This window comes from Puma concolor, chromosome A2 (assembly GCF_028749965.1).
Source record: "Puma concolor isolate L17-30 chromosome A2, mPumCon1.1.hap2, whole genome shotgun sequence".
NCBI lineage: Eukaryota > Metazoa > Chordata > Mammalia > Carnivora > Felidae > Puma > Puma concolor.
Window position 1 is genome coordinate 65,943,051 of NC_141668.1, and position 25,623 is coordinate 65,968,673.

The 25,623-nt window shown below is 35.5% G+C and overlaps 1 protein-coding gene across 1 annotated transcript in view; it reads right to left on the reverse strand.

The window, feature by feature from the left end:
* Positions 1-25,623, reverse strand: part of PHF14 (PHD finger protein 14) — a 218,285-nt gene that overhangs the window by 171,038 nt on the left and 21,624 nt on the right. The window contains exons 7-9 of the mRNA XM_086682001.1: positions 9,561-9,720; positions 3,770-3,881; positions 246-383 (exon numbers count right to left, since the gene is read on the reverse strand). Coding sequence (XP_086538127.1) covers positions 246-383; positions 3,770-3,881; positions 9,561-9,720 — 410 coding nt within the window. The remainder of the gene's footprint in view (positions 1-245; positions 384-3,769; positions 3,882-9,560; positions 9,721-25,623) is intronic.

Sequence of the window (25,623 nt, forward strand, 5' to 3'; positions counted from 1 at the left end):
TGTTTCATTTTACCTGTCAGATCTCGCTATAAAAAGTTTAACATGTTTTCCAAATGTCTAAATAGCTTTAAGACTGAAAAACTCATATATTGTTTACTCTTGAAATTTTAGACCAGTGATCTAAGCAAAGACTTTAAAAATACGCTTGTTAATTTCTTCTATCATGCACACCTATTGTAGGACATAATAGAGTTATGAGACATCTTATGAACATATTCACCAACGACGGTTTTAAATAAACCTACCTCTTCTGCTGCTGCCTCTGAAAGCAGACCTTCCTTCTGGGCACAGGTCACATGGAAATAGGCTCTGCACATCCCTGCATCACAGCTAATGCAAACTCCAGTTCTAGCAAAACGAGGGTCTTCACAGAAGCTACATTCCTAAAATGGAATAACAGGAAAACTCTCAGAATAAAAATATCTCTAAAACAAGACTGCATTCTCATACAAAGCGTCCATAAAATACAAATAGTGAATCAATAGCATATCAATAAAACAATAACTGTGGGCAAGAAAAGAGTTTATATGAAAAAATTCTCTCTAGAATTCTAATGAACCAAAATTCCACTGATACAATAATGATAACACTAATAATAATAATAATAATAATAATAATAATAAGGATTTACTATGTGCTAGCCACTATTCTAAACACTTTACATATATTAACATATGTAACCATTTGATCCACTACTCCACAGTAACATATGAAAGACGTATTACCTCCATTTTACACATGAGAAAACTGAAGACAGGTTAAGAAATCTGCTCAGAATAACACAAAAAAATAATTGTCAAGTCAGTCTTCAAACCAGAGTAATCTAAAAGTCATTGTTCTTAACCATGAAGCTATAATGGCTTGGACAACATAATACTGCTTGGAAAATGAAAGAAAATAAGTAAGAAGCCAGAGAAATTCGCCAAAAAAAATCTAGGTACTGGAACCAAAGAAATCATTTTTTTTTTTTTTTCAACGTTTATTTATTTTTGGGACAGAAAGAGACAGAGCATGAACGGGGGAGGGGCAGAGAGAGAGGGAGACACAGAATCAGAAACAGGCTCCAGGCTCTGAGCCATCAGCCCAGAGCCCGACGCGGGGCTCGAACTCACAGACGGTGAGATCGTGACCTGGCTGAAGTCGGACGCTTAACCGACTGCGCCACCCAGGCACCCCAAGAAATCATTTTTAAAATATCTTTAAGAGAATTAAAAAGTAATCTTAGGTAAACAATCTGATGAAATTGGTTGCGATACACAATGTAGCCAACTAGTTAAATCCTTTCTGAATACAAAGGGAAGAACTATAAAACTGAAAGTTTCAACAAATGAAATTACCCCCAATCCTCCCCAAATTTATTTTTTTATCCTTTTCACTATCTATACCACAGAGAGAGAAAAAGAAATCTAGTCTTAAAATATAAACTACTCTAATGATAGGAATCTTCGTTTAAAAAAAAAAAACTGCTAAACTGTGACAGATTGCCAGTAGACACTTAAAGAACTGTTTAGTAAATATATTCTAAGTAAATTAAATATAACAGAAACATATACAGAGGAAAATTAAAAAGTTTCAGTAGACACTAAAAATATCATTTTAATACTGTAACAGTAAGTAACTACCTAGGAGGTAGATAGCACCCAACTGATACATCAGCAATGAATGAAAACAGCAAGAATAGGAATCTGGGTATAGATGTGAAAATATACCCAAATCCTGACACTCTACTGCTTGGTTAAGGTTTTTTTTTTTTTCCCAGTAACAGTAGGAGGCATATGGTAGGATGTATCAGCAAATAGTAATGTAAATATGAGACCAAAAAAGAGACAAAGAATGAGACAGAAGGAGAGAAGATGGAAGAGATAGAAATGGAGAAATTATTTCAATAATGTCAACAGCACAAACAGAACCAAAGTGCTTAAGAAGTTCCCAAACTAATTTAATGTAATACGATGAAGTTGAAGGGATTTCAGAATGAATACAAGAAAAAATTTCCTGACAAAAAGTCTTATAAAGACTATAGAACAATCTAACAAAGAAATGGGAATCTTCTTCAATTGCCTGAATCATTTAAAATGATAGGAGAACTATGCTAAGCAACTGAGAACACAGGGGAGAAAGTAACCAGGATTAGGAAATGGATAGATAATGTGGTCTAGAAGAACTGTCCCAGTTATAATTCACATCACTGACTGTACCAATAAGCTAGAGAATACATAATTTTTTTACTCTACTTTCTAATCATACTTCAAAACAAAAGAAGGTGATAATGAAAAATCAGCTGACGATTATATATTTAATGATTCTCTTTTTCAGTTCAGAGGTCATTGCTGGTTTCAGTTATATGAAGTAATATCTGGTTCTTGTTTTTTTTTTCATTGCTTCTAGATTTGTAATTATGATAATAATGTGTGCCTAATGAAAATTACTTAAGCCAGTCCCTTCTAGGCTCTGTGCTCGTGAATTCTGAAGCTGATCTCAAAAAGCAATAACTTTCACTTCCAATAATGGTGGACTAGGTAATACTAGGTAGGTATTAATCCTGCTAGAAACTAGAAAATGTGAACAAATTATTTTTTTTTTTAACTATAGCTTAAGGCATTAGAAAGATAACAAGATAGTACAGAATTACCTGAGGACCAGGAAAGTAAGTTCAGTGCTTGGGCCTGCTTTTCTCCCTGGGGTCTTTAACTAATTCTGGAGAAAAAAGCTGCAGACAGTTCAATAGAAATTACCCAAACTAAAGCACAAGAGTACTGGAGTGAGGCTGGAGGGTGAGGGATGGGGGCTGTGGTTAGAGCCTGAGGAGAATATTCTACATATAGCAGCAGAAGCTGTCAAATTTTTGAATTTTCACCATCAGAATTTTCCAAAAACCTTTAAGTTTCCCACCCACCTTAATTTATTACTGACACTATTACAGTCTTCCTTCCCAATTTCCCAAGGGACAGTAATGGAAGAGAATGTATCAGTGCCTAATTGGTTCTAGTATTCCAGGGATGCCTATAATTATATACCTAAGTTTAAATTAATAAGTGTATTTTTTGTTTGTTGTTTTTATTCTTTGAGAGACAGAGAGAGACAGAGTGTGAGTAGGGGAGGGGCAGAGAGAGAGAGGGAGACACAGAATCCGAAGCTCCAGGCTCTGAACTGTCAGCACAGAGCCCGACTCAGAGCTCGAACTCACAGAAGGTGAGATCATGACCTGAGCCAAAGCCAGATGCTTGACCGACTGAGCCAACCAGGTGCCCCAGTAAGTGTATTTTTATCACTTATAATCCTAAAGCTCAATCAATAAAAACCAATTTATAAATTATTGAGGCTGAGAATGATTTGCAAGGCAGGCTATGCAGTCATTTAAAAAAAAAAAAAAGTCCTTGAAACCTGAGTAAAATAATAGGTGTCCCTTTTCCTCTTTTCATAATTTTGGTAAATTTCACTTCAAAAATAAAGTCAGAAATTAGGTTTGTATTGATCTTACTGATCTGAGAACTCATGTGTACTAGGGAGTATACTAAATACCACAAAAATAGAAGTAGTATCAATTATCATTTTACCCCATAGGTAACTCTAAATTAAGAATACATGGAACAATTTATAAATTACTGGCTTTCTGGGAAAATTACTAACAATAATAAATAATTTAGTGCTAAATGTTCTACAAATAGTATCATTACTAATAAGCATTTCTGTAGTGAACAACGATATCAGTAAAAAGTCATATAAACAAATTTTTCTCTTTTAGACAATCAAAAACACTTTGCCTCACCTTGGCACCATATTTGGAATAGTTCATTTCTGTCAGTGTTACTGGTCGTAATTTGTCAATATCTCCAAAGGCTACTCCAGGAACATACAGGGCACAGACAATATGAACCCATCTATAAGGAGAGAAAAATATGATTTTGCTATCAAACTTTCATAAAATGCCCACAAGGAAAATAAACATAAAACACGTGTGTGCCATCACAAGTAACTACTGAAAGAATTCTATAGTCAGACCTTCACAATCTCCCACAACTGAAGAATATGGAATAAGCACAACTCAATAAGCACTACTTTTCTAGCAGCTTAGCCCAAGCTAAGAATTAACAACTATAATTGCCTTTCACTTAAATTCACTGCATTTTGCACTTACCTGTTATTCTTAAATATTTGCACAAAACCACTATACAAATGAAACGTCATTTTCTTACTCATGGGAAGATTCACATTCATTATTTTAAGCTCTCTGAGAAGGATCCTAATTTAAGAACTGTGAAGTAATTCTGTAGTCAGTAAGTAAAATTGCTCTTTCTTGTTACTGTTTTCTAAAAGCTGTTGGAGAGGCCATCAGGACAATTTAAAATTTGGGTGGGCGGGGCGCCTGGGTGACTCAATCAGTTAAGAGTCCGACTCTTGATTCTGACTCAGGTCATGATCTCATGGTTTTTGAGTTCAAACCCCACATCAGACTCTGTGCTGGCAGCAGGGAGCCTGCTTGGGATCCTTTCTTTCCCTTTCTCTCTGCCTCTCCCCTGCTCATGCGCGCTCTCTCTCTCTCTCAAAATAAATAAACTTTAAAAAAATAAATAAAACAATTTTTGGTGGTCATCCTTTCTTTCTTCCCAGGTTAAAACTGATTGCTAGAAGACTGTAGACAACAGTTATATAATATAAGGAAGTCCTATCTCATTCAACTAATCTGTTCACCATTCAACCTTTGTACTTAAACTTACATGCCCCACATACATTTTTTTTAAGTCTGAATGATGCTGCAACACTAAACAAAGAATGCTCAAAGTTTTAGTACATGAAAAAGTTGCAGTACACAGAATGGGGAGTTGATTCTAATTCTTTTTTAAAAGCTGCACTAAAAATGCATTTAGGAACCCTTTGTTTACTTACAACCATACAATATATGGGATCAATGGTTTTAAAATTTTAAACAGATCTATATCACTTCTCTAAGAAAGAAGGTAAAAATGAGATGGTAAATCTGCCTTCACCTTGTGACTATATTAACAATAAATTCTGCTTTATCACAGTTTGAGAGGCTATCATTGCCACATGGCTGTGTTTTGTGACACACTGTAAGTTTTAAAAGAAGATGACTAAGAATCATTTTATAGAGGTCCTGGGGGAAATAGTTACGAATCTTTAAAAATTATCTTTTTTATTGAGAAGAAATTCCAAGATTTTGAGATTTTCTTGATAGACTGTTTTAATTCAACCTCCCAAATGCATCCCGCGGAGTTCAATATAAAGATACACATCTTCAACAAGCAGCTGCTTTCTCAATTTAATTTGCACAGTTTTTTCATGCTCCACTGGTGTATTAAATGCCACTGTACTCTGCAGGAGTTTATCTTTGATAAACCCAACAGCTGGCCGCTTGCTTCCTACTGACCTTCTGAAAATGTTTTAGTACAAGCCATGCAAGTACTACAGATTTAAACTGCCATTTCAGTGTGATTGGCACACAAGTGTATCATTTCCCCAAATCACTCATGTGAGGATGCCAACTTGGGTCTTTATTAAAACACCTATCAAACAGCTGAGACAATTTCCATCCTTTGTAATACCTGTTGTAAATATTTTTTTGTTCATTTGTTTAACTGCACAAACTTTAGAACTCTATAATTAAAACAAATTGAAAAATCAAAATGAATAGTCTTCTTTGTTACTTTAACATCCATTTTGCTTGGAGCTATGATGACAGATGTTGATTGGGGAAAGAAATACAAAACAAGCACCACATAAAGCCATGAAGAAACAGAGTCAAATTGTCATAGCATAGAAACTATTAATAAATTCTTTTAAATTCACATATTTTAATAAAGAAAACTAACCAGATACTTATCAAAGGCTCAATCAGAATGGGAACAATTTTATTTTTAAATTTATTTTTTTTTTAACGTTTATTTATTTTTGAGACAGAGAGAGACAGAGCATGAACGGGGGAGGGGCAGAGAGAGAGGGAGACACAGAATCGGAAGCAGGCTCCAGGCTCTGAGCCATCAGCCCAGAGCCCGACGCGGGGCTCGAACTCACGGACCGCGAGATCGTGACCTGAGCCGAAGTCGGACGCTTAACCGACTGAGCCACCCAGGCACCCCAACAATTTTATTTTTAAAATATCTGATTTTTGAGACAGCGCAAGTGGGGGAGGGGCAGAGGGACAGAGGATTCAAAGTGCTGCTGACAGCAGTGAGCCTGATATAGGGCTCACACTCAGGAATCTAACTGTGAGATCATGACCTGAGCCAAAGTCAGACACACTCAACCGACTGAGCCACCCAGGCACCCCAGAATGGGAACTATTTTTATCAATCAAATTTGATTTTGAAACATGTGTTTGTAGTGCTTTTACAATATGTAAAATAAATCCACTTTCATTGTCATTTTCATTCCATTTATTCACTCATTAATCAATTACTAAGTCACTGCTAGAAACAGAGCACCACAGAGGCAGTTTAGAAGTTACAATTATGTAATGTGAAGTGCTTTCAGCATAGTGTTGTGCATGCTATCTCTAAGTTATTAGAGTCTATTATTTCCCATAATCAGACCACTTAGAGTAAAATACTCTTCCTAAGGAATGGAATAAAAATTTAATGACAAAAATGTACTCATGGTTTTCTTACATTAGATCACATCATTTCCTATGTAGAACTTGCAGCTCCCATCAGAAACAAAGGGTGAAAAAAAGCCCATGTGATAGAAGTCAATTTCAAAAACTTCTTTCATTCTTTCCATATATTGTTCTTTCTTTCCTCCCATTTTCCATTTGAAACTAGAATACTATATGGCTTTGATCAAATCTTCTTGGCTATTTTTTTGCCTTGAATCAAAGCATATCAAGCTTCAAGAGTATCCATCAAACTGTATCAAGACCTGTAATTTCCACCATAGCCTACAGGTAAGTGTGAGTATCAATGCAAATGAAACGTTCAAATACTATAATGGAACTTTTGCCAGGCCATACCATCAAGGTAGTGTCTACATAGGTAAGACCCATAGCAGTCAGTGCAAATATTTCTCAGTAAATCTAATTAAAGAGGCCTATCTTTTCTCCATACAGAAAAAACTTTACAAGCTATTTTGTGGATTATAATAGCATGAAGAGACAGGTACTTTATAGTTTTCCAACAGAACTTTCAAATTAGGAACAAGAAAAGAGGTAAAACAAATTCTCTTCCCTAAAAGCAAACTGTTTTCCAAAGTTGCCCTACTTATTCACCACAATTTATCACCAAAAATTTAAACTCTTGGAACAAAATAGTTACCACAAGGAATTTATGCAGCTGGTACTCTATGATTACCTTAAGAAAGTAGAACAATATTGGTAGTAATAAAGCACTAGTAGCAGCAGTGGAAGCAGGAGTAGAAATAAGGAGACATTTATTAACCACTTATGTTCCAGAAACTGTACTGTTTATAGGAATCACCTCATTTAATTCTCTCAAAAGGGATAAGGAAATGGAGGTTTAAAAAGGCTTTATCACATGTCTATAATCACAGTTGGTAAGGAAAGACCAGAATCCAAATATAGGCAGTCCAACTTGAAAGCACATACTTCTAATGCTGTAAACTCCCTAATTCTGGTCCAAGTCAGTGCAAATGTGAAATAATGTCCATGTCAATGATACAGACTAAGGATTTTATCTTCTTGGATGGGCAATAAGGAAGAAGAGGTAAGATTTTTAGCCATTTTTCCCAGACAGCAACACCCAGGGTTCTCCAAGATTCCATGGTAGATTCTATGTTGTCCCAACAATCTTATACGGCAACATTTCTCACGGGCTTCCACTAACTCAGTTTGAAAAATAAGAAAACTATTTTTTACTTACTAAAGTAATATGTATTAAATTTTAAAGGCTATCCTTTATTTTGGGATAAAATGTATATCCTATCCTTTTCAACATTAAAATATGGCAAACCATTCTGAAAATCTGTATAGGTTATCTTGTTCCCATCCGAATATTAAACATGTTTTTAAAAAAATATTGAAATAACATTATATCACAAAATAAAAAACAATATATTTTAGTACTCCTCTTATATTGGGGAAGGGGGGATAGGCAGTGATCCATAAAATAAAATTTTAATCATCTATTCCAGATGGTAGTGTCTTGGGCAAAAACCAAAATCATGGGAAATGTCAACACTATTATGACAACAATCTCTCAAATTTAATAATAAAGATGAGTGTGAACATAGTGAAGAGAACATAGGTCTTTGTGCCAGTTATCAGTTTACTGCCTCTCACCTCCAAGTCCACCTGTAAATATCTGCTAAATATGAAACAATGGACAAAATCCCTTTAGCATTTCTCCTTCACAGTGAGCATGATATTCTCCACCTGTAAATATCTGCTAAATATGAAACAATGGACAAAATCCCTTTAGCATTTCTCCTTCACAGTTAGCATGATATTAAGCTGTCTTAGGAGAAGTTGTAGACAGCACTGCAGGAGGAAGTTATTTCTCACCAGGGATGAAGAAGGACATCTGCCAGTGCTCTGCCTCAGCCACATACACCTACTCTCTGTGACCTCAGAGGCCAAGACTGGAGACAATTTTTCTGTGGCTCTCTTAACACAGACACCACACACTACAGACATCCCACCACTGCCCCAGCTCCCTCTGCAACCTGTGCCTAGACACCCACTTGCCAAGAACTAAAGACCAGTTCTGGGCCAAGCACACCAGCAAACATCTCTGCCCTCTAGTAGGTTGCAACTACACCTTCTCCAACAAAGTTGAACCCCAGTCTGTGGTGGGGTCTTCCAAGTTGGTCATTCCCTGGTTACTCTCCCTCGGCCTTAGGATATCCTTTAGAGTTCTTTTATATTATAATTACTTTTCTTTTTAATTTTTAAAAATGTTTTTATTTATTTTTGAAAGAGAGAGACAGAGTGAGAGCAGGGGAGGGACAGAGAGAGACGGAGACACAGAATCCGAAGCAGGCTCCAGGCTCTGAGCTGTCAGCACAGACAGATGCAGGGCTCGAACTCACAAACCATGAGATACTGAACTGAGCTGAAGTCAGACACAACCAACTCAGCCACCCAGGAGCCTCTATCATAGTTACTTTTTATCATAGCTTAATAATTCTGTAAATTAAACTTTCCCTTTTAAAATCACTGTATGCGTTCTGTCTCCTGATATACTCATTAAGTCAGATAGATCTGGGTTCAAATTTGACTGTTCATCAGCCTGTGGCCTTGATCAAATCAAAATTACTTAATGATCTGAGCCTCCGGTACTATACCTATAATATGGAAAACTTTAGCCCCTGTCTCATCATAGAGTCATTACTGGGATTAAATACAACTATGGGCATAAAAGCAAATACAGATAATCAATAAATGGTCTTTTCTCCTCCTTCCCCTGATGTGTAGCCTACTGCCCATTTACTCTATGCCAAAAAAAAAAAAAAAAAAAAAAAAAAATATATATATATATATATATATATAAAGACACAATCAAATCTAAGTGTGTAACTGAAAAAATTATAAATAGAAGAAGACACATTACAAAGCAGACATATTAACCCATCAGAATTATGACAACAACCTTCCAGCATCTGTCTCCTTGAAAATTCCATCCTGATTGGGACATAGTTCACAGCTAGGGGAAACACCACATTTACAGGCATCACAAAACCAAGGTTCAGTGGAGTTTTCAGAAGCTGAACTCATAATTGAGTCACTCTCTCCGTCAACTCCATAGCAACCTAAAAAAAAAAAAAAGTATGATTAAATAATTTATAAAATCACAAAACAAAAAGTGGAAAAAATTCTGAAAAACTAATGGTTTATAAAAATGATATCAAAGTCAAAACACATAAGTGAAATTTTATAAAAATACTTTTCACCTACCATAGTATGCACAATGAAACAACCTTTTGAAAGAGTTTTAGATCTACTGAAAAAGCGTTACAGAAGTAGAAAAATATACAGTTCTTTAAAAAAAAATTTAATTTACAAAATTACATAAAAATAGAAGTTTTCATTAAAAAGAAATCGGATTACATCTAGGAACAATTGATTAACAAATATTTATTGTGCTCCCTTTGTAATGGACACTTAAATTTATATAAGACCATGTTCATGCAAAACAAACACACAATCAAAGAAACCTCTAATGTAACTTTGGAGATGGCAGTTAAAACAAAAACCCATATAACCATAAATACAAAGTTAAGTATTAATAAAAGGAAAATAAGACAGAAACCCACACAGACATAAATTAAGGCTATAGAACAATTTGAATAGCTCGGACTAGAGTCAGACAAGCTGGGTTCCATTCATAGCTGAGCCAACTTCTAGCTCTAGAAGATAGTTGATCTTTTTTAAGCACTTACAATTCTATCTTCTGTAAAAATTTATTCATAACTCAAATTAATGAAAACAAGAAATTACTCTTTTTCTGTTTAACTTAATAATCTGAGAGAAGTTAAATTATTTAAGCAGAAAATGTGATAAAAATTTTTAAAGATCCTCATAAACATACCAAACAAACAAGATTAATTAACATAGGTCTCTACATTTTATATTAGGTCATGTTATACTTCAACTATCTTTCAATTATTAAAAGCAAAAAGTTTCTTTATCAATGCAAATATACATGCCTGCAATTATAAATGATATTTAAAGTTACTATGTGGGGTACTTGCTTCAGCAGCACAAATACTAAAGTTACTATGTGGGCTTCTAGATCTGGCTAAACTTTTTATAAAATCAAAAAGATCACTCTTAAGATTGAACTTAAAAAGAGTAGATTAGAGGGGCATCTGGGTGGCTCAGTCAGTTAAGCATCCGACTTCAGCTCAGGTCATGATCTCACGGTTTGTGAATTCGAGCCCTATATCAGACTCTCTGCTGTCAGCACAGGTCCCACTTCAGATCCTCTATCTCTGCCCCACAAGTGGGGAAGGGGCAGAACAAAAAAAACATTAAAAAATGCTTAAAAAAATAAGCAGTAAAACAAATATTAAGAACAAAAATAGATTAGATGTCAAACCTGTAAGCCAACAGGAAATTCAGGCACAACACCACTGTTAACATTTTGGTTAAGATCAGGTTCTCATTAAAATTCCTAAAACTCAATTTTATCAATGAACTCTGTGTTGATCAGGCTGTTATTGCCTGACAAACCAACCAAACTCACTAGAAAGTGATGTTACGGGGCGCCTGGGTGGCTCAGTTGGTTAAGTTGTCTGACTTTGGTTCAGGTCATGATCTCACAGTTCGTGAGTTCAAGCCCCGCATCAGGCTCTGTGCTGACAGCTCAGAGCCTGGAGCTGGCTTCAGATTCTATATCTCCCTCTCTCTCTGCCCCTCCCCTGCTTGCGCTGTGTCTCTCTTTCTCTCTTCCAAAAATAAGTAAACATGAAAGAAAGAAAGAAAGAAAGAAAGAAAGAAAGAAAGAAAGAAAGAAAGAAAGAAAGAGAGAGAGAAGGAAGGAAGGAAGGAAGGAAGGAAGGAAGGAAGGAAGGAAGGAAGGAAGGAAGAAAGAGATGTCACATCCATTGTCATGAATAATTCTTTCTCAGTATAAAAATACCAAGAAGATGTATTGGCATGAACAGAGTACTGATAAATATGGAATCCAATGAAGGGCAACTGAAAAGTTAAGAGATAATTTCACCCAGACTATAAAAAGCCATTCAACCTCTTGATGATTTATAATAAAGAGCACTGGTGACTACAATAGTCATGACTCCTAAATAGTTTTCTTTTCCCTAAATGATGCTTGACACAACACTTCATGTTATCTAATTTCTCTTCTTCTAGAAAGAAAGACACTATGCTTATGATAAAATATCCTTAAGAGAAAAAAAATTAACGCACAAATGGTAATAAATTACAACTTCATTCTAGGCCTAATGTATGCCCTGGTCATCTCTAAGCTTGGGTATTTCTCCAATCTCCTAAGACACATTTATTACCTCTTCTGGATAGGGTGCTTCTACAGACAGATAGCCAAATTATCAACCACTCAAAGATCTCTAGCCAGGTTTCTTCTAAGAAGGTAGTCTAAGTGCCAAATTTTAAGGGGCATCCAAAGTGACCTCCAATAAACTAAAAAAACAAAAAACAAACAAAAACAAAAACATACACACAACAAAACAAAACAAAACCACTATGAGAAGCATATATACACAATGATCGTCTGTCAAAAGACTCAAGACTTAGCACACAGGTAAGTTTATATGCATGCAGTGTAAGATGTGATTATCTGACCTGGTTACACACTAAATAGACAATAGGAGCCTAAACTAGAGAGTATCTTCTCACAAATACCAAAGATAGCCAATTAAAATAAATAAATAACTATATAAATACTGAATTAAATCACCCAGAAAGAACTATACACAAGTAGAAAATAATTTCATCTACTCCTGAAACCAATACTGCACTGTATTTAATATTTAAATTTTAAAAAGGAAAAAATATGGATATAAAAAGAAAATAATTTACTAGATGTCATTAATTTACTAGATGTCATTAATAAGTCAACAGTCATACGTAAGTATTTTACACAATGCTAAAAACTGAATATAGATTACAATTAAAATAGGCTGGTAGGCAGAAAACTAAAAAGTTGGTTTACAACTATGACTTATATAAGCTGCCTCAAGCAGATGCCATAATTGTCACCTTTATGCTATTCAAAGGCATAAAGGCAGAACCTTATGGTTCCTTAACCATAAGGTTAATCATGTTAACCAGGAACCTTAACATGATCTGAAAATTGTGCAAAACAATGCCAAAGAAAAGATTTCTAAGGACCCAGACTACAGTACATAAGATTAGCCAAGAAATAAAAACTCATTAATTTAATATCATTAAATCGTAGTTGGTAATAATCATCTTCACTTCTGTTTAGATATACATTTTTTAGATGGCAAACCCTAAAATGAAAAGGAAATATAATTTTCTTCTTGAGAGCAGTTATTATTGACTGTCACCAATAAAATAAAATTTTTCAATAAAGGCAACAGTAAACAAAATATTGTATTCAAAGCAAACTCAAAAACAAAATAAAAAATAATCTGCTTTTTCAAAGGGTTATACAATACTACAAGGAAAGAATCTATTTTCTTTATAAAATAATGTTCCTTTGAAGTAAATTCTTTCATCTGTATTCACACCAAGTAGGCAATTACCAAAATAACAAAGCCCCCAAGGGGCTATCTATTTTATTCATTTCATTCACCAAAATCAAGGTAAATCACAGAAAATTTCTGCGATTAGAATACAGAAAATTTCAATTCTATTTTTTAAAGAATATTCTACACACATAACAAAAATTTGCACAGAGATTAAGCCACCTACTTACTAACAACCTCAAGAATGATTTTTGAAGGATTCTCCTTGGCAATTCCTGTTCTGTAACCTAGAAGATTGGTACTATGTAAGTTCAAACATCAACCAGCAGGTGCATATTTCTTCTTCAGCTTCAATAAGATGATTCACAGTATGTTGTGAGATTTATAGAGTTCTTCACCTGCCACTTTTCCAGTATTTCTCTGCCATGCCTACTGGGTTTACTGACCAAAGTTCTAACATGTTATGTCCACTCTAATCCATTTTAATTAATGACTAAATCCATTTTTTAGAAGTTTATTTATTTTGAGAAAGAGAGGGGGGTAGGGGGAACGCATGTAGGTGTGCGCACACAAACGGGGCAGGGGCAGAGAGAAAATCCCAAGGCAGGGCTTCAATCTCAGCAACCATGAGATCATGACCTGAGCCACAGAAATCAAGAGTCAGATACTTAACTAAGCCACCCAGGTGCCCCAATGACTAAACACATTTTAAGATCTTTTTCTTTCTTCTATACAAAACAGAATAGAAACTACCATAAAACATGTAATTCTACCTATGTAATTCTACCTGTGTAATTCTGAGTAGAAGATGCAAAAGTGCAGAGAATTTTTTTCATTTGGGTAAACACTTAAAATTAATAGACATATAAAACCTATTTCATGTATTTTTCATGTTTTCAAATGTTTGGACATTCAGAATTTGAAAACATGTTTCTATGGCCATCTAATTAGGATCAACCTCTGAGCAACACATGAAACCTACACAAATTGTATTTAAGGAAAACTAATATAAATGTGTCTACAATTGTTCTGATTTATACACGGGTATGGATAATCCAGTGGATTTTTTTTCCATTCGACTTTACCCAGGGGAGCAGAAGACCTGCAGTCTTCCAACTTCCAACTATGTAACATGGACAAACCACATCTCTGAGACTGAGTTAAACTGATCTGCAATATGTATTCAATAATATCTCTCCTAATTATCTCTCAGTATGGAAAGAAAAAAAATAGGAACCCAAAAGTTGTCATTTAAAATTTTAAGAATTTTTTTTTTTTTTTCCCAACGTTTATTTATTTTTGGGACAGAGAGAGACAGAGCATGAACGGGGGAGGGGCAGAGAGAGAGGGAGACACAGAATCGGAAACAGGCTCCAGGCTCTGAGCCGTCAGCCCAGAGCCTGACGCGGGGCTCGAACTCACGGACCGCGAGATCTTGACCTGGCTGAAGTCGGACGCTTAACCAACTGTGCCACCCAGGCACCCCGTCATTTAAAATTTTAAAACATTTTTTCCGTTCTTAACATCCTATCACTAAGACCTCAGATTTTTATTAAAAGAAAAAAAAATTTAAGTAATACTATTATTTGAGAAAAGATGTGTGATACCTATGACAGAACATAAAAGAACCAAAGTTCTTGCTGACTTATAAAGTTCAAGTGGTTATAACTTGAACATACTTTACCACCCAATAAACATTCACAAGGATATATCTTTGCATATACTAAGAAATACAAATGGTCTAGGGCTAGTTAAAAGACAACAGACTGAAAATGAACAGGGAGAAAACATCTCTTAGTAGATCGTATCTCATTTAATGCATCAGCTAAGCCTAAGGTAACTGCTGCCAAGTGCATTACCTAATGCTCTATCACATACTATATGTGACACATGTGACAGTTTTCTTCACACACAGTACAATCAGTGTATCAGGATAACTGACATTACACTCAGGGGTACCCTACTATTACAAGTCAGTTATAAGATCTTGTCACAAAGGTGTTTATACTAAATGACAAGTTGGAACTCTTCGATTTCAAAGAGAAAAGAGTTTCATCTATATTTGGATGAAGAGAATACTCTGAAAAGTAATCAGACAGTTATACATTTTATAAGCAATATTTCAAGTACTGTCTTATAGCAAAATCTCGACTTAAACACTTCTCTTAATTATGCTTAAGAATAAGTATATTTAAAAAAAAGACGAAAAATAAAAAGAGGAAAAATTAGAAGAAAAGATAAAGGAACTATACCAAAACACTAACCTATGGTTGTCTGGATATTAGGACTACTAGAAATGTTTCTTCTCTCTGTTCTACATTTTATTTACTATCTGTGTATTATATCAGGATGGACAGTTTTCTCAAAAATGAAATATTCAGGAAATTTCTGTTTAAACCATGAGATGTTTAAGAAAAAAAAAATCCATGGCTGAATTATAATATAGAAGTTTGTCACTTAGGCACCTGAATTTAAAACAAACAAAAAACCCAGCAACACTAGCTTTCCATTATACTTCAGAAAATTTCCCTTTCTCTGGATTAATTTTATATAAAAATTCATTCTGGAACTTAAAAAGTAGTACAGAGAGATTTATAGCTATAACTGTATAAAAATGAACATTCTAACATTGAAAAATACCACAAAGTTAACAAGCACAGGAAAGGGTGGAAAAAATATTTACAAGAATCAAAAATATTAGCAACACATACAGGACAAAGGATTAACATTAAAACAAATTCCAGTAAATCAATAAGAAAAAGCCAAGTAGAACCTATTAAGAAATGACAAAGGATATATACAGCAAGTAATAGAAAATAAAATGCAAATGACAAGATACCAAACCTCACTCATAATAAGGTGAGCGCATATTTTAATAAAATGAGAGTCTCCAAAAGATTAAAATAAAATTTACTAATATGCAGTGTTATCAAGTAGTTTGTACACTATTGTTAAGAATATAAATAAGTACAGTTTTTGAAGGTCATTCTGGCAATTCTTTTTAAAAGTTAAAACATACTTATCTTTTTTGTTTGTTTACATTTATTTATTTTTCAGAGACAGAGACAGAGCACAAGTGGGGGAGAGGCAGAGAGAGAAGGAGACACAGAATCCAAAGCAGGCTCCAGGCTCTGAGCTCTCAGCATAGAGCCCAACGCGGGGCTTGAACTCACAAACCACGAGATCATGACCTGAGCCGAAGTCGGATGCTTAACTGACAGAGCCACCCAGGAGCCCCAAAACATACTTATCTTTTGATTCAACAATTTCACTTCTAGGAATCTATCCCACAGAAATTATTACATGAATATGTATGACACATACTTGTTAGTACTAAATATAAGTAAAAAACTAGACACAAAAAGAAAAATAAAGACATCGTTGAACAGTTCTATAACTAACTACGTACATTAAAAAGAATAATGTATCTATATGTACTCACATGAAAAGAATCTCAATATTAACAGATTAACAAATAAGTGAAATAAGACAAGTCACAGGGGAAAAAAAGTCCACGGTATTTGTACCATTTATTTAGATAGAGACAGAGCCAAGCAAATGCATAAGTGATATGTATATTCACATATATACACTGGAGCCTGAGTGAAGGGACTCCCACTGGTCAAATCTGGACAATTTAACCAACAGAAAGAACAATCTGGTAATAGATGATGAGAACATAGTAATACTGAAAAGGAAAAATGGGAGAAAAATTCTCCACAAAACAAATGCTGCCTAATAAACGCAGAGGAATGACAAAATTAAAAACCCCATCTTGCAGCTACATACATAATAAATGATTCTGGCAAGAACTCATATGCCATTATGCAAAAGATTATTGGAGAATAGGATATTAATAGTCTCCAACTTGTTATGCCACAGATTACTCATTAATTACCAAAAGAAAAACAAATGGTTTTAAAATGGAGAGTTCTAGTTGACATCACCTTAACTACCATCAAATTGGCATCATAGTTCTTTTCATGTGGTGGTAAACATCATCAACATAGTATTCTTACCAAAAAATGTTTAAACTGAATCTAATCATGAGGGGAAAAAAAACCAAAAAACCAAAAAAAGACAAATCCAGGTTAGGGGAAATTCTACAAGTTATTCTAAAAAATGGCTTAGATTCTTCAACACATGGTCATGAATGACTCTAAAATGTGTTTTAGATTAAAAGAGACTAAGACACAAAAAGCAACGCATAAACATGGATGGATCTTGGATGGGAAGTAGGACAGTACCACAGTGGTAACAGAGGTATAGAGGTCACAAGAAGAGTTTGCATATTACTGGCCATTAAATTAAAAAAAAGAAATTTAACGTTTATTTATTTTTGAGAGAGACAGAGCATGAGCGGGGGAAGGGGCAGAGAGAGGGAGAATCCAATCCAAAGCAGGCTCCAGGCTCTGAGCAGTCAGCACAGAGCTTGACATGGGGCTCGAACTCATTAACTGGAGATCATGACCTGAGCTGAAGTCAGATGCTTAACCAACGGAGCCACCCCGGTACCCCCCCCATTAAATTTTTTTTTAATGTGTTTACCTGTATGCACATGAGAAAGCAAGAAAAGTCTGGAAGAATACACGCCAAAGTTTTAAGTATGTTTATCTCTATGTGGTATGGAAGATGTTCATTTACACTGATATGTTCTACAATGAAAATGTATTTATGTAATATAACAAAGTTAAATGAATAGCACCTGTAGGGGAGTTAAACTACCAGAGAGGGATTGGTGTGAATACAGACCAAATTAATTAGTGATTTCCTATGCAAAGAGAAGCAAAATTCAGATGAAGAACAGTAGTTCACTGTTTTTACTTTATGTACTTCTATGTTTGCAATTTCTGTACATATTTATATGTTACTTATATTTAATAAAAAATATTTTAATAAAAATAATTTTTCAAATCTCCTAGTAACATAAGACAGTAACACTCATTTAACACCTCTACATTTAGGTTGTATTTATAGAACATAAGGAATCTGGGTAGAGGGTAGAGCATATGTGAAAGCCCCCTAATATTGGAAAGGCAAGTCATTCAAATTGGCAGGTTATGGAATCTAAAAGAGTCCTGCTGTGAGTGTGAACTTTATTCTAATGGGACAAAATGATTTTAAACGGAATAATATGAACAGATAGGCATTTCCGAAAAATTAGCCCTGAAGACAGTAGGAGAGCTGGAGCAAGAAGAGGCACATCTGTTTAGAAGTTAACACCCTAGCTCCCATCTGCCTCGAGTCTCAACCTTCTACTGGCTTAGACACCATTATTTTTTGTTTTCAGAGTTTCGTTATCTCTTCCTCTCTATGCTTGCTCCCAACCATTTCTATAAATAAATAAAAAGCCTAAATTTCTAAAAATCTCTTGGTGAGTCTGTTACCTGCCTTATATGAGAAAGTGTATTTTATTCTACAATGCCCTGGCTCCTTGCCATGACCTACACCTGCAGCTATAGTAAACTCCAGCATGACATCCAACTATGCATTCTCCTTCTCTCTCAAATTTTACTTCCTTCTAAACCAATATCATTCAAAGGATGATCGTCCCCACCTCCTGCAGGAGAATCCTGAGGTTACCTTTTAAAACTGTAGATAATAGAGTCCCACCCCAGGCCTATTATATCAGAGTCTCTAGGAGTAGAAACCAGAAATCTGTTTTAAACAAGCACCTCAGGTGATTCTTTTCCACAATGAAATCTGAGACCACTGGAAAGAACATCAGATAACTAAATAGATTATCTCTATTCTAAAAAGCATTAATATGTATTTTGTACACCACCCAAATATCAGTCACAACCACAGGAGAAACAGAAAACATGCAGGAGATTTAGAATCTGACTACATAAAAAACACAGGTACTTGTTAGCAAGATATTTTCAGATTCCAATCCTTATATAGGTAAAATGGCTTCAATCATTCAAGACTATCTCCAAACAACATATTATCCCTAATTCATGTAGCTGGCAACAAATAGAACAAAAAGTATTTGCCATGATTCTTTACCACAGGATAAACAACCACAAATTCATCAAGGTTTTACTTCACATTTTCTTTAAAAAAAATAAATAAAAAAGAGGGGTGCCTGGATGGCTCAGTCGGTTGAGCTCAGTCCAACTTCAGCTCAGGTCACGATCTCTCAGCTCATGAGTTTGATCCCTGCGTCAGGCTCTGTGCTGGTCGCACATAGCCTAGAGCCTACTTCAGATTCTGTGTCTCCCTCTCTCTCTCTGCCCCTACCCTGCTGTGTCTGTCTGTCTCTCTCTCTCTCAAAAATAAATAAACGTTAAAAGAATTTTTAAATAATAAAAACTATACGTACATAAAATATCTCTAAATTGTCTAACACTCATTTCTAAAAATAAACAAGGTTAATGATTCTGTCCTAAAAATATTTTTCACAAGAAATATAACTTGTCTATACAAATACAAAGTAATCTCTGCTTTGATGAGCTTATTTTAATGAAAAGTAGCATAATGCTGAAAAGCAAGGAGCCATGTAAAACTGATTTCTAAATGCAAAGAAAAATTTGCATTAACAGTCCATAAATGAATTTAATAGTATAAAATGTGGTAAAATTCATAAATACCTTAAAATTTCATAAAAATAAAAAGCAATAAGCTAAATACAATATATTCAGAAATATATACTTTAGTGCAAGGATCAGCAGCCTATTCTTTGCATATCAAAATGATAGGATGCAACAGGAGTTACTCAAATAAGAGAGCTGAAAGCTATAAAGAGAAAGAGGGAAGGAGAAGGGACAAAAGCAGGGAAGGAGAGTGTTTCGGTCTACAGAACCAACAGTTCCAGCCAAGGAGATACCTAACTAGGTGTTTCACCTGATAGCCCCTTGCTAGGTGTGTCTCACCTGACTGCTCCTCGGTGCTGAGGACCTGCACCGAAGCCTCCTGAAGTAACCTTAAAGTTACCCTTCGCTCACTGTTATACTAAAATCTCCTCCTATGGGCGGAGCTTTCTGCCATTTTTTGAACACATGATGTATGCACTAGCATGTCGACATGTTAAGCATGTACAATTGAAACAGAAGCACCTATGTAAGTTCCCTATAGTACTCCCTAATACGCTAAATAAAAGCTTCCTGTACTAACCCCATGGGAGACAGTATTTAGAGAGCTATCTTCCTGTTCCCTTACTTGTAACAATAACAATGCTTCCAACCCTTCCTCGGGTTGTGTTCAATTTGATGCACCCCAAGCAACAAACCTCTCGAGTTCAGTTACAAAAAGAACACATGCAACTCACTCACAACTCACAAAGATTTACCAATAAGGTATGTTGCACTCAATACACCCATAGCACAGAATCTATAATTCATTTATAAAACTGTATTCTTCGCTCTTATTTTACATGTTTTCTTTCCTCTATTATATATAAACAGCAGAGACTATATCTGGTACATCCTCTAGTTTCCTAGCACAAAGTCTTAACATTTAAATATTTATAGAATCGGGGCACCTGGGTGTCTCAGTAGGTTAAGCGTCCGACTTCAGCTCAGGTCATGATCTCACAGTTCTTGAGTTCGAGCCCCACGTTGGGCTCTGTGCTGACAGCTCAGAGCCTGGAGCCTGCTTCAGGGATTCTGTGCCTCCCTCTCTTTCTGCCTCTCCCCTGCTCAAGCTCTGTCTCTCTCTGTCCTCAAAAATAAATAAACATTAAAAAATTTTTTAAAAATTTAAAATATAAATATTTACAGAATATTTAATATTTAAATAAATTTATTTAAATGGTAGTTAATGCTTACATCAACACCATAGAGAAAGCTGTGCTCACCAAATCTCTCCCTTCAATCCTCTCTAGGTGGCAAAAAAAGCAATACTAGAGAGACAGAAATGTTGATGGGACCTATGACTCAAAGACAGCACGAGGGAAGTCTAGTACTGGGGAAGTGGGGGTACACAAAAGAGTACTTTCAATACTTTCAGTGGTGTATGTACATAATAGATATTGCTACAGTCAACAGAAGGCGGGTCCTGGAGGGACTCATGCATTAAAGCCCTTTGTCTCTCTTAGTCCTTAGGAGAGAGAACTGGTAGGATCCCAAGTGATTCCATTAACCCTTTCCCCTGTTGACTTGTGGTTAAGTTTCTACCTTTGTTAGTCTGGGAACCTGATAAAGAGTAGAGTATCAATTGTGTTTCTTGGAAATATTGCTTATGGTAAAAATGATTCTCCTTGGCAGACTGCATCTGAACTCAAAGTAACAATAAATGGGGGCGGGGAGTGGGGGGAGGCGTATGCATAGCCCAAAGAAGATGGCTCCCAGATGACTATTTGCTTGCTATAGGGACTATTACAAAGACTCACAAAAAATGAAGACCTTGGAGGCAACCTGGAATTGCGTTCTTTTAGCCTTCTCAATAAACTGGTGCTAAATATGCCCAAAGGGTAGCCCTGAAAATTTTAAAGTTTAGATACCCTGGTAATCATTGCAGAGCTACTTCTCTGTATTATCAATGGAACTAATGTTTTCATGTGTATATGAAACATGCTGGGATCTTGTCAAAATACAGATTCTAATTTAGAAGGGACCTGTGATTCTGCATTTCTAACAAGCTCCCAGGTTACACAGATGCTACTGCTTAATGCTGTGGATCCATGAACCATACTTTGAGTAGCAAAGCTTTAAAAAACTACTGAAATAGGTTAAGAGTGACATTTTAATTTAAATACTAGGAGTTGTAGAACATTTTTAAAACTTATTAACTTTAAATACAGCAAGAATTGTTATACAGGGAGAAAGACCTTGAAAATGAAAATAATTCAGCAGTCATGAAAGTTCCTATTAGGATAAGTGAAGAACTGACACTTCTAAGAGGCTGCTAACTCCATTTCAGGGGAAGAAAAAATTAAAATGGAATAAGAACATGGTACACCTAGAAAGAGACAAAAAAACAAAAAAATCTAAATTATCTGGATCAAGTCACAAGTCATGACTTATTTTTTCAACTCAGGGTCTAATTAACATGGGCTAGCAACAGTGTAATGACCCAAAAAAGGTCCAGAAGATATATGTTGACCAAGATGAATATTATTATACTGAGACTTATCATCATTACTCCTTCCCAGAAGATAAAATCAAACCAAAGATTATTAAGCAAGGTTTTTGTTTTATTTTTATTTTTCTATTAGTAGATTCCACTGATGTAAAACTAGTGATGATGAAAAATTCTTCATAGCTCTATTAATCAATATAATTTATTTCTAATACTACCTAAGTATTACCAAAAATAAACGGAGACTGAGGAGTATATCCATATCAAAACAACCCTTTCTCAAACATACTACTCAATACTACCTGGTAAAGGAATTTTTTAGACTAGACAAACACAAATAACCTATAGGAAATCAACTTAAAAAGGATCAAAGTATAGGGGTGCCTGGGTGACTCCGTTGGTTAAGCATCCAACTTTGGCTCAGGTCATGATCTCACAATTTGTGGGTTCAAGTGCCGCATCAGGCTCTGTGCTGACAGCTCAGAGCCTGCAGCCTGCTTCAGATTCTGTCTCCCTGTCACTCTGTCCTTCCCCAGCTCACACACTCTCTCTAAAAAATAAACATTAAAAAAAAAAAAAGAGCTATACTCTTAAAAAAAAAAAAAAAGGACCCAAGTACCATGTTTGATATATAGGTGACAAACACCCTATAAGAATTGTATTAGAATATATTAACCATCACTTTAATTCATGTCTACGAAAAATACATTAATGTTTAATCACACTTGTCCCCTAAGGCAAAACATAATGTAAAATTACCAAAACTAGAAATGTTTCAAGCTATTAGTTCTAACTCTAGTAAGAAAGCAAGGGGGAAAAAAAAAAAAAAAAAAAGAGGGAATAATATAATCACAATTATACAACACAATCTCCAACATTAACAAAGGAAATGGGAAATTACACTAGAGGGGAAAAGTTGTAACATAATTAAAAAAAAAAAACCTCTCAAGAATTATGTTTTACCTATGATTTATAATTTGCACCTTAACTTTGAATTTATCTGAAGTTCACAAAATTCACAAAACTACCAACAAAGCAATAATACCACAACATATTCACCTAAAGAGGTAGAAAATTATTCAATTTCCCCATTTATTGTCTTTCTTATTTATTTATTCTACATATTAGCTACCTCTCAAAACACAAAGCTTCACACTCAAGAGCATTAATTTCCCTTTCCTGTCTTCTCTTTTTCCTTCTTCCATAACAAAAATAGGTCTCCAATTCTAATGACTCAGTCTTACAAGAAAAACGAGCAATCATTAGCAAATACTTAAGAACATTTGGAACTTGAACTGCCATTAGAGCTGATTAAATGAATTATGCAGGAAAATATGCTACATGACTTTACAGACACAACTTGCTTTGACCTAAATGGAATTACCACTCAGCTTGATCATCCTTGTCTGCCTTGTCTCAGAAAGAGTTTTTGGCTATTTTTAAAAAATCAGAACTACCTTAAAATAAGGTAGATTTGACATAAAAAAGGCTATTCACCTGAAGGACAGGTCCCATTATGAACCTTTAATACAACTCTAAGCATGTCAAGGGTACCAATGGGGTGCCCTTCCAGAAATCTACATTTGTTTGCACAATGAATCTACTGGGTAAGAGCTCATACTAAGAATCCAAGGTGCATTAAGTCTGAATCAAAGACAAAAGAACATAGAGGTGGTACATAGTACTGGTCCCCAGTGGACTCAGGCTTAAGTCCCAAAGGCAGGAACTTTAGAAGAGTAATTGCTTTACTATTATAGCTGTGCAACCTTGAGACCACAAGGCCTCAGGAGTCTGTGCACCAGCACCAAGAGATAGCACCCTCAAAACAGATGGGGAACTATACATTCAAATACCTCCAGGGAAAAAGCAACTGACAAAAATGAGTAAGTGATCTGGGAAAGGATTATGGTGAGAAAACTAGGCTTCACCAGCAGGAGGCAGCCCTATTCAATTCTAGCAGACTGTTGCCCTCAGAGGAAATACTGCTGCCAGCACTTTAAGAGAAGTTTGAAATCCAAAACGTGTGAAATAAATATCCCAGTTTTTCAATGTTAGGAACCAATTCAATTTCTTTTTTTTTTTTTTTTTTAATTTTTTTCCCAACGTTTATTTATTTTTGGGACAGAGAGAGACAGAGCATGAACGGGCGAGGGGCAGAGAGAGAGGGAGACACAGAATCAGAAACAGGCTCCAGGCTCTGAGCCATCAGCCCAGAGCCCGACGCGGGGCTCGAACTCACGGACGGCGAGATCATGACCTGGCTGAAGTCGGACACTTAACCGACTGTGCCACCCAGGCGCCCCACCAATTCAATTTCTTAAAACCACTGTGCCAGCCTTAGAAAATATATCCATGGTCAAACCGATGACCTATGAAGTAGAGATAGTGCTTTCGGCATGGTGAGAAATCAACAACATTAACAGGAGAGGTCATGCCTGCATCACACATCAGCAATGAGATTTATGGATATAGGCAGTGGTAACATATTTGTGATCAACAGTGGTGATGAATACAACAAACACATCAGCCGCACAGCAGCTGCTTTTGATAGTCACCTATTCTGCACCTGTTCCAAGGAATCTGAACATGCTGGGTGGGGAAAAAAAAAAAGGAAGAAAACAAAACAGACATACACACATCCATGTTGAACTAGTCTGTTTATATTCATTACCACTAATCACAAGTGGTCCTTTATAGCTTTCTGGCAATAAAATATACATGTAATACACATACATACATACATACATACACACACACACACACACTTTATAGCTTTCTGGCAATAAAATATACAGGTAATACATACACATACATACACACATACACACACACACACACACACACACACACACACACAATCATATAGTATTATGTAAACAGTTCCCTAGTCCATTTCATTCTTCCAAATAACTATTTTATACCAACCTCTCTTCCCAAATCTCCCACACCTCCCTCATCTCTACTCTTCTGCTAATGACTTTGCTTCCCATTTCACTGAGAAAACAACAAGCATTCAAAAAATAAGTTCCACAGCTCCAACCACCACATCTAACAACCTACGTAATCTGTATCCATATATCGTCTCCCTCCGGTTACTCTGGCTACTCATATTTACTCAGTCTCTCCACTTGGTGTTGGATCCTGTCCCCTCTAGCCTTATACTCAAAACCCTTGCTCCAGCAACTCCTTCCTTTTCTCTCCTTAAATGATCATCAACTCTCCTTTTCCACTGGTCACTTCCATGTTAGTATAGCACACTAACATATTATATAATCTCTGCATCTGTGGTACACAGCCTCTAGGATGGTCCCAATGATCAGTGCCCTTTATATTAACAATTTGAGAAGGTCCCCTCCTACATTTAAAGTTAACTAGGGCTGGTCTGCTGAACAATATGTAGAAATTATAGTATTTATTTCTAAAATTAGGTTACAAAAGACACTAACTCTCTCATATAATTGCTTCTCTTTCTCTCTGATCACTCATTCTGAAGAAAAATGT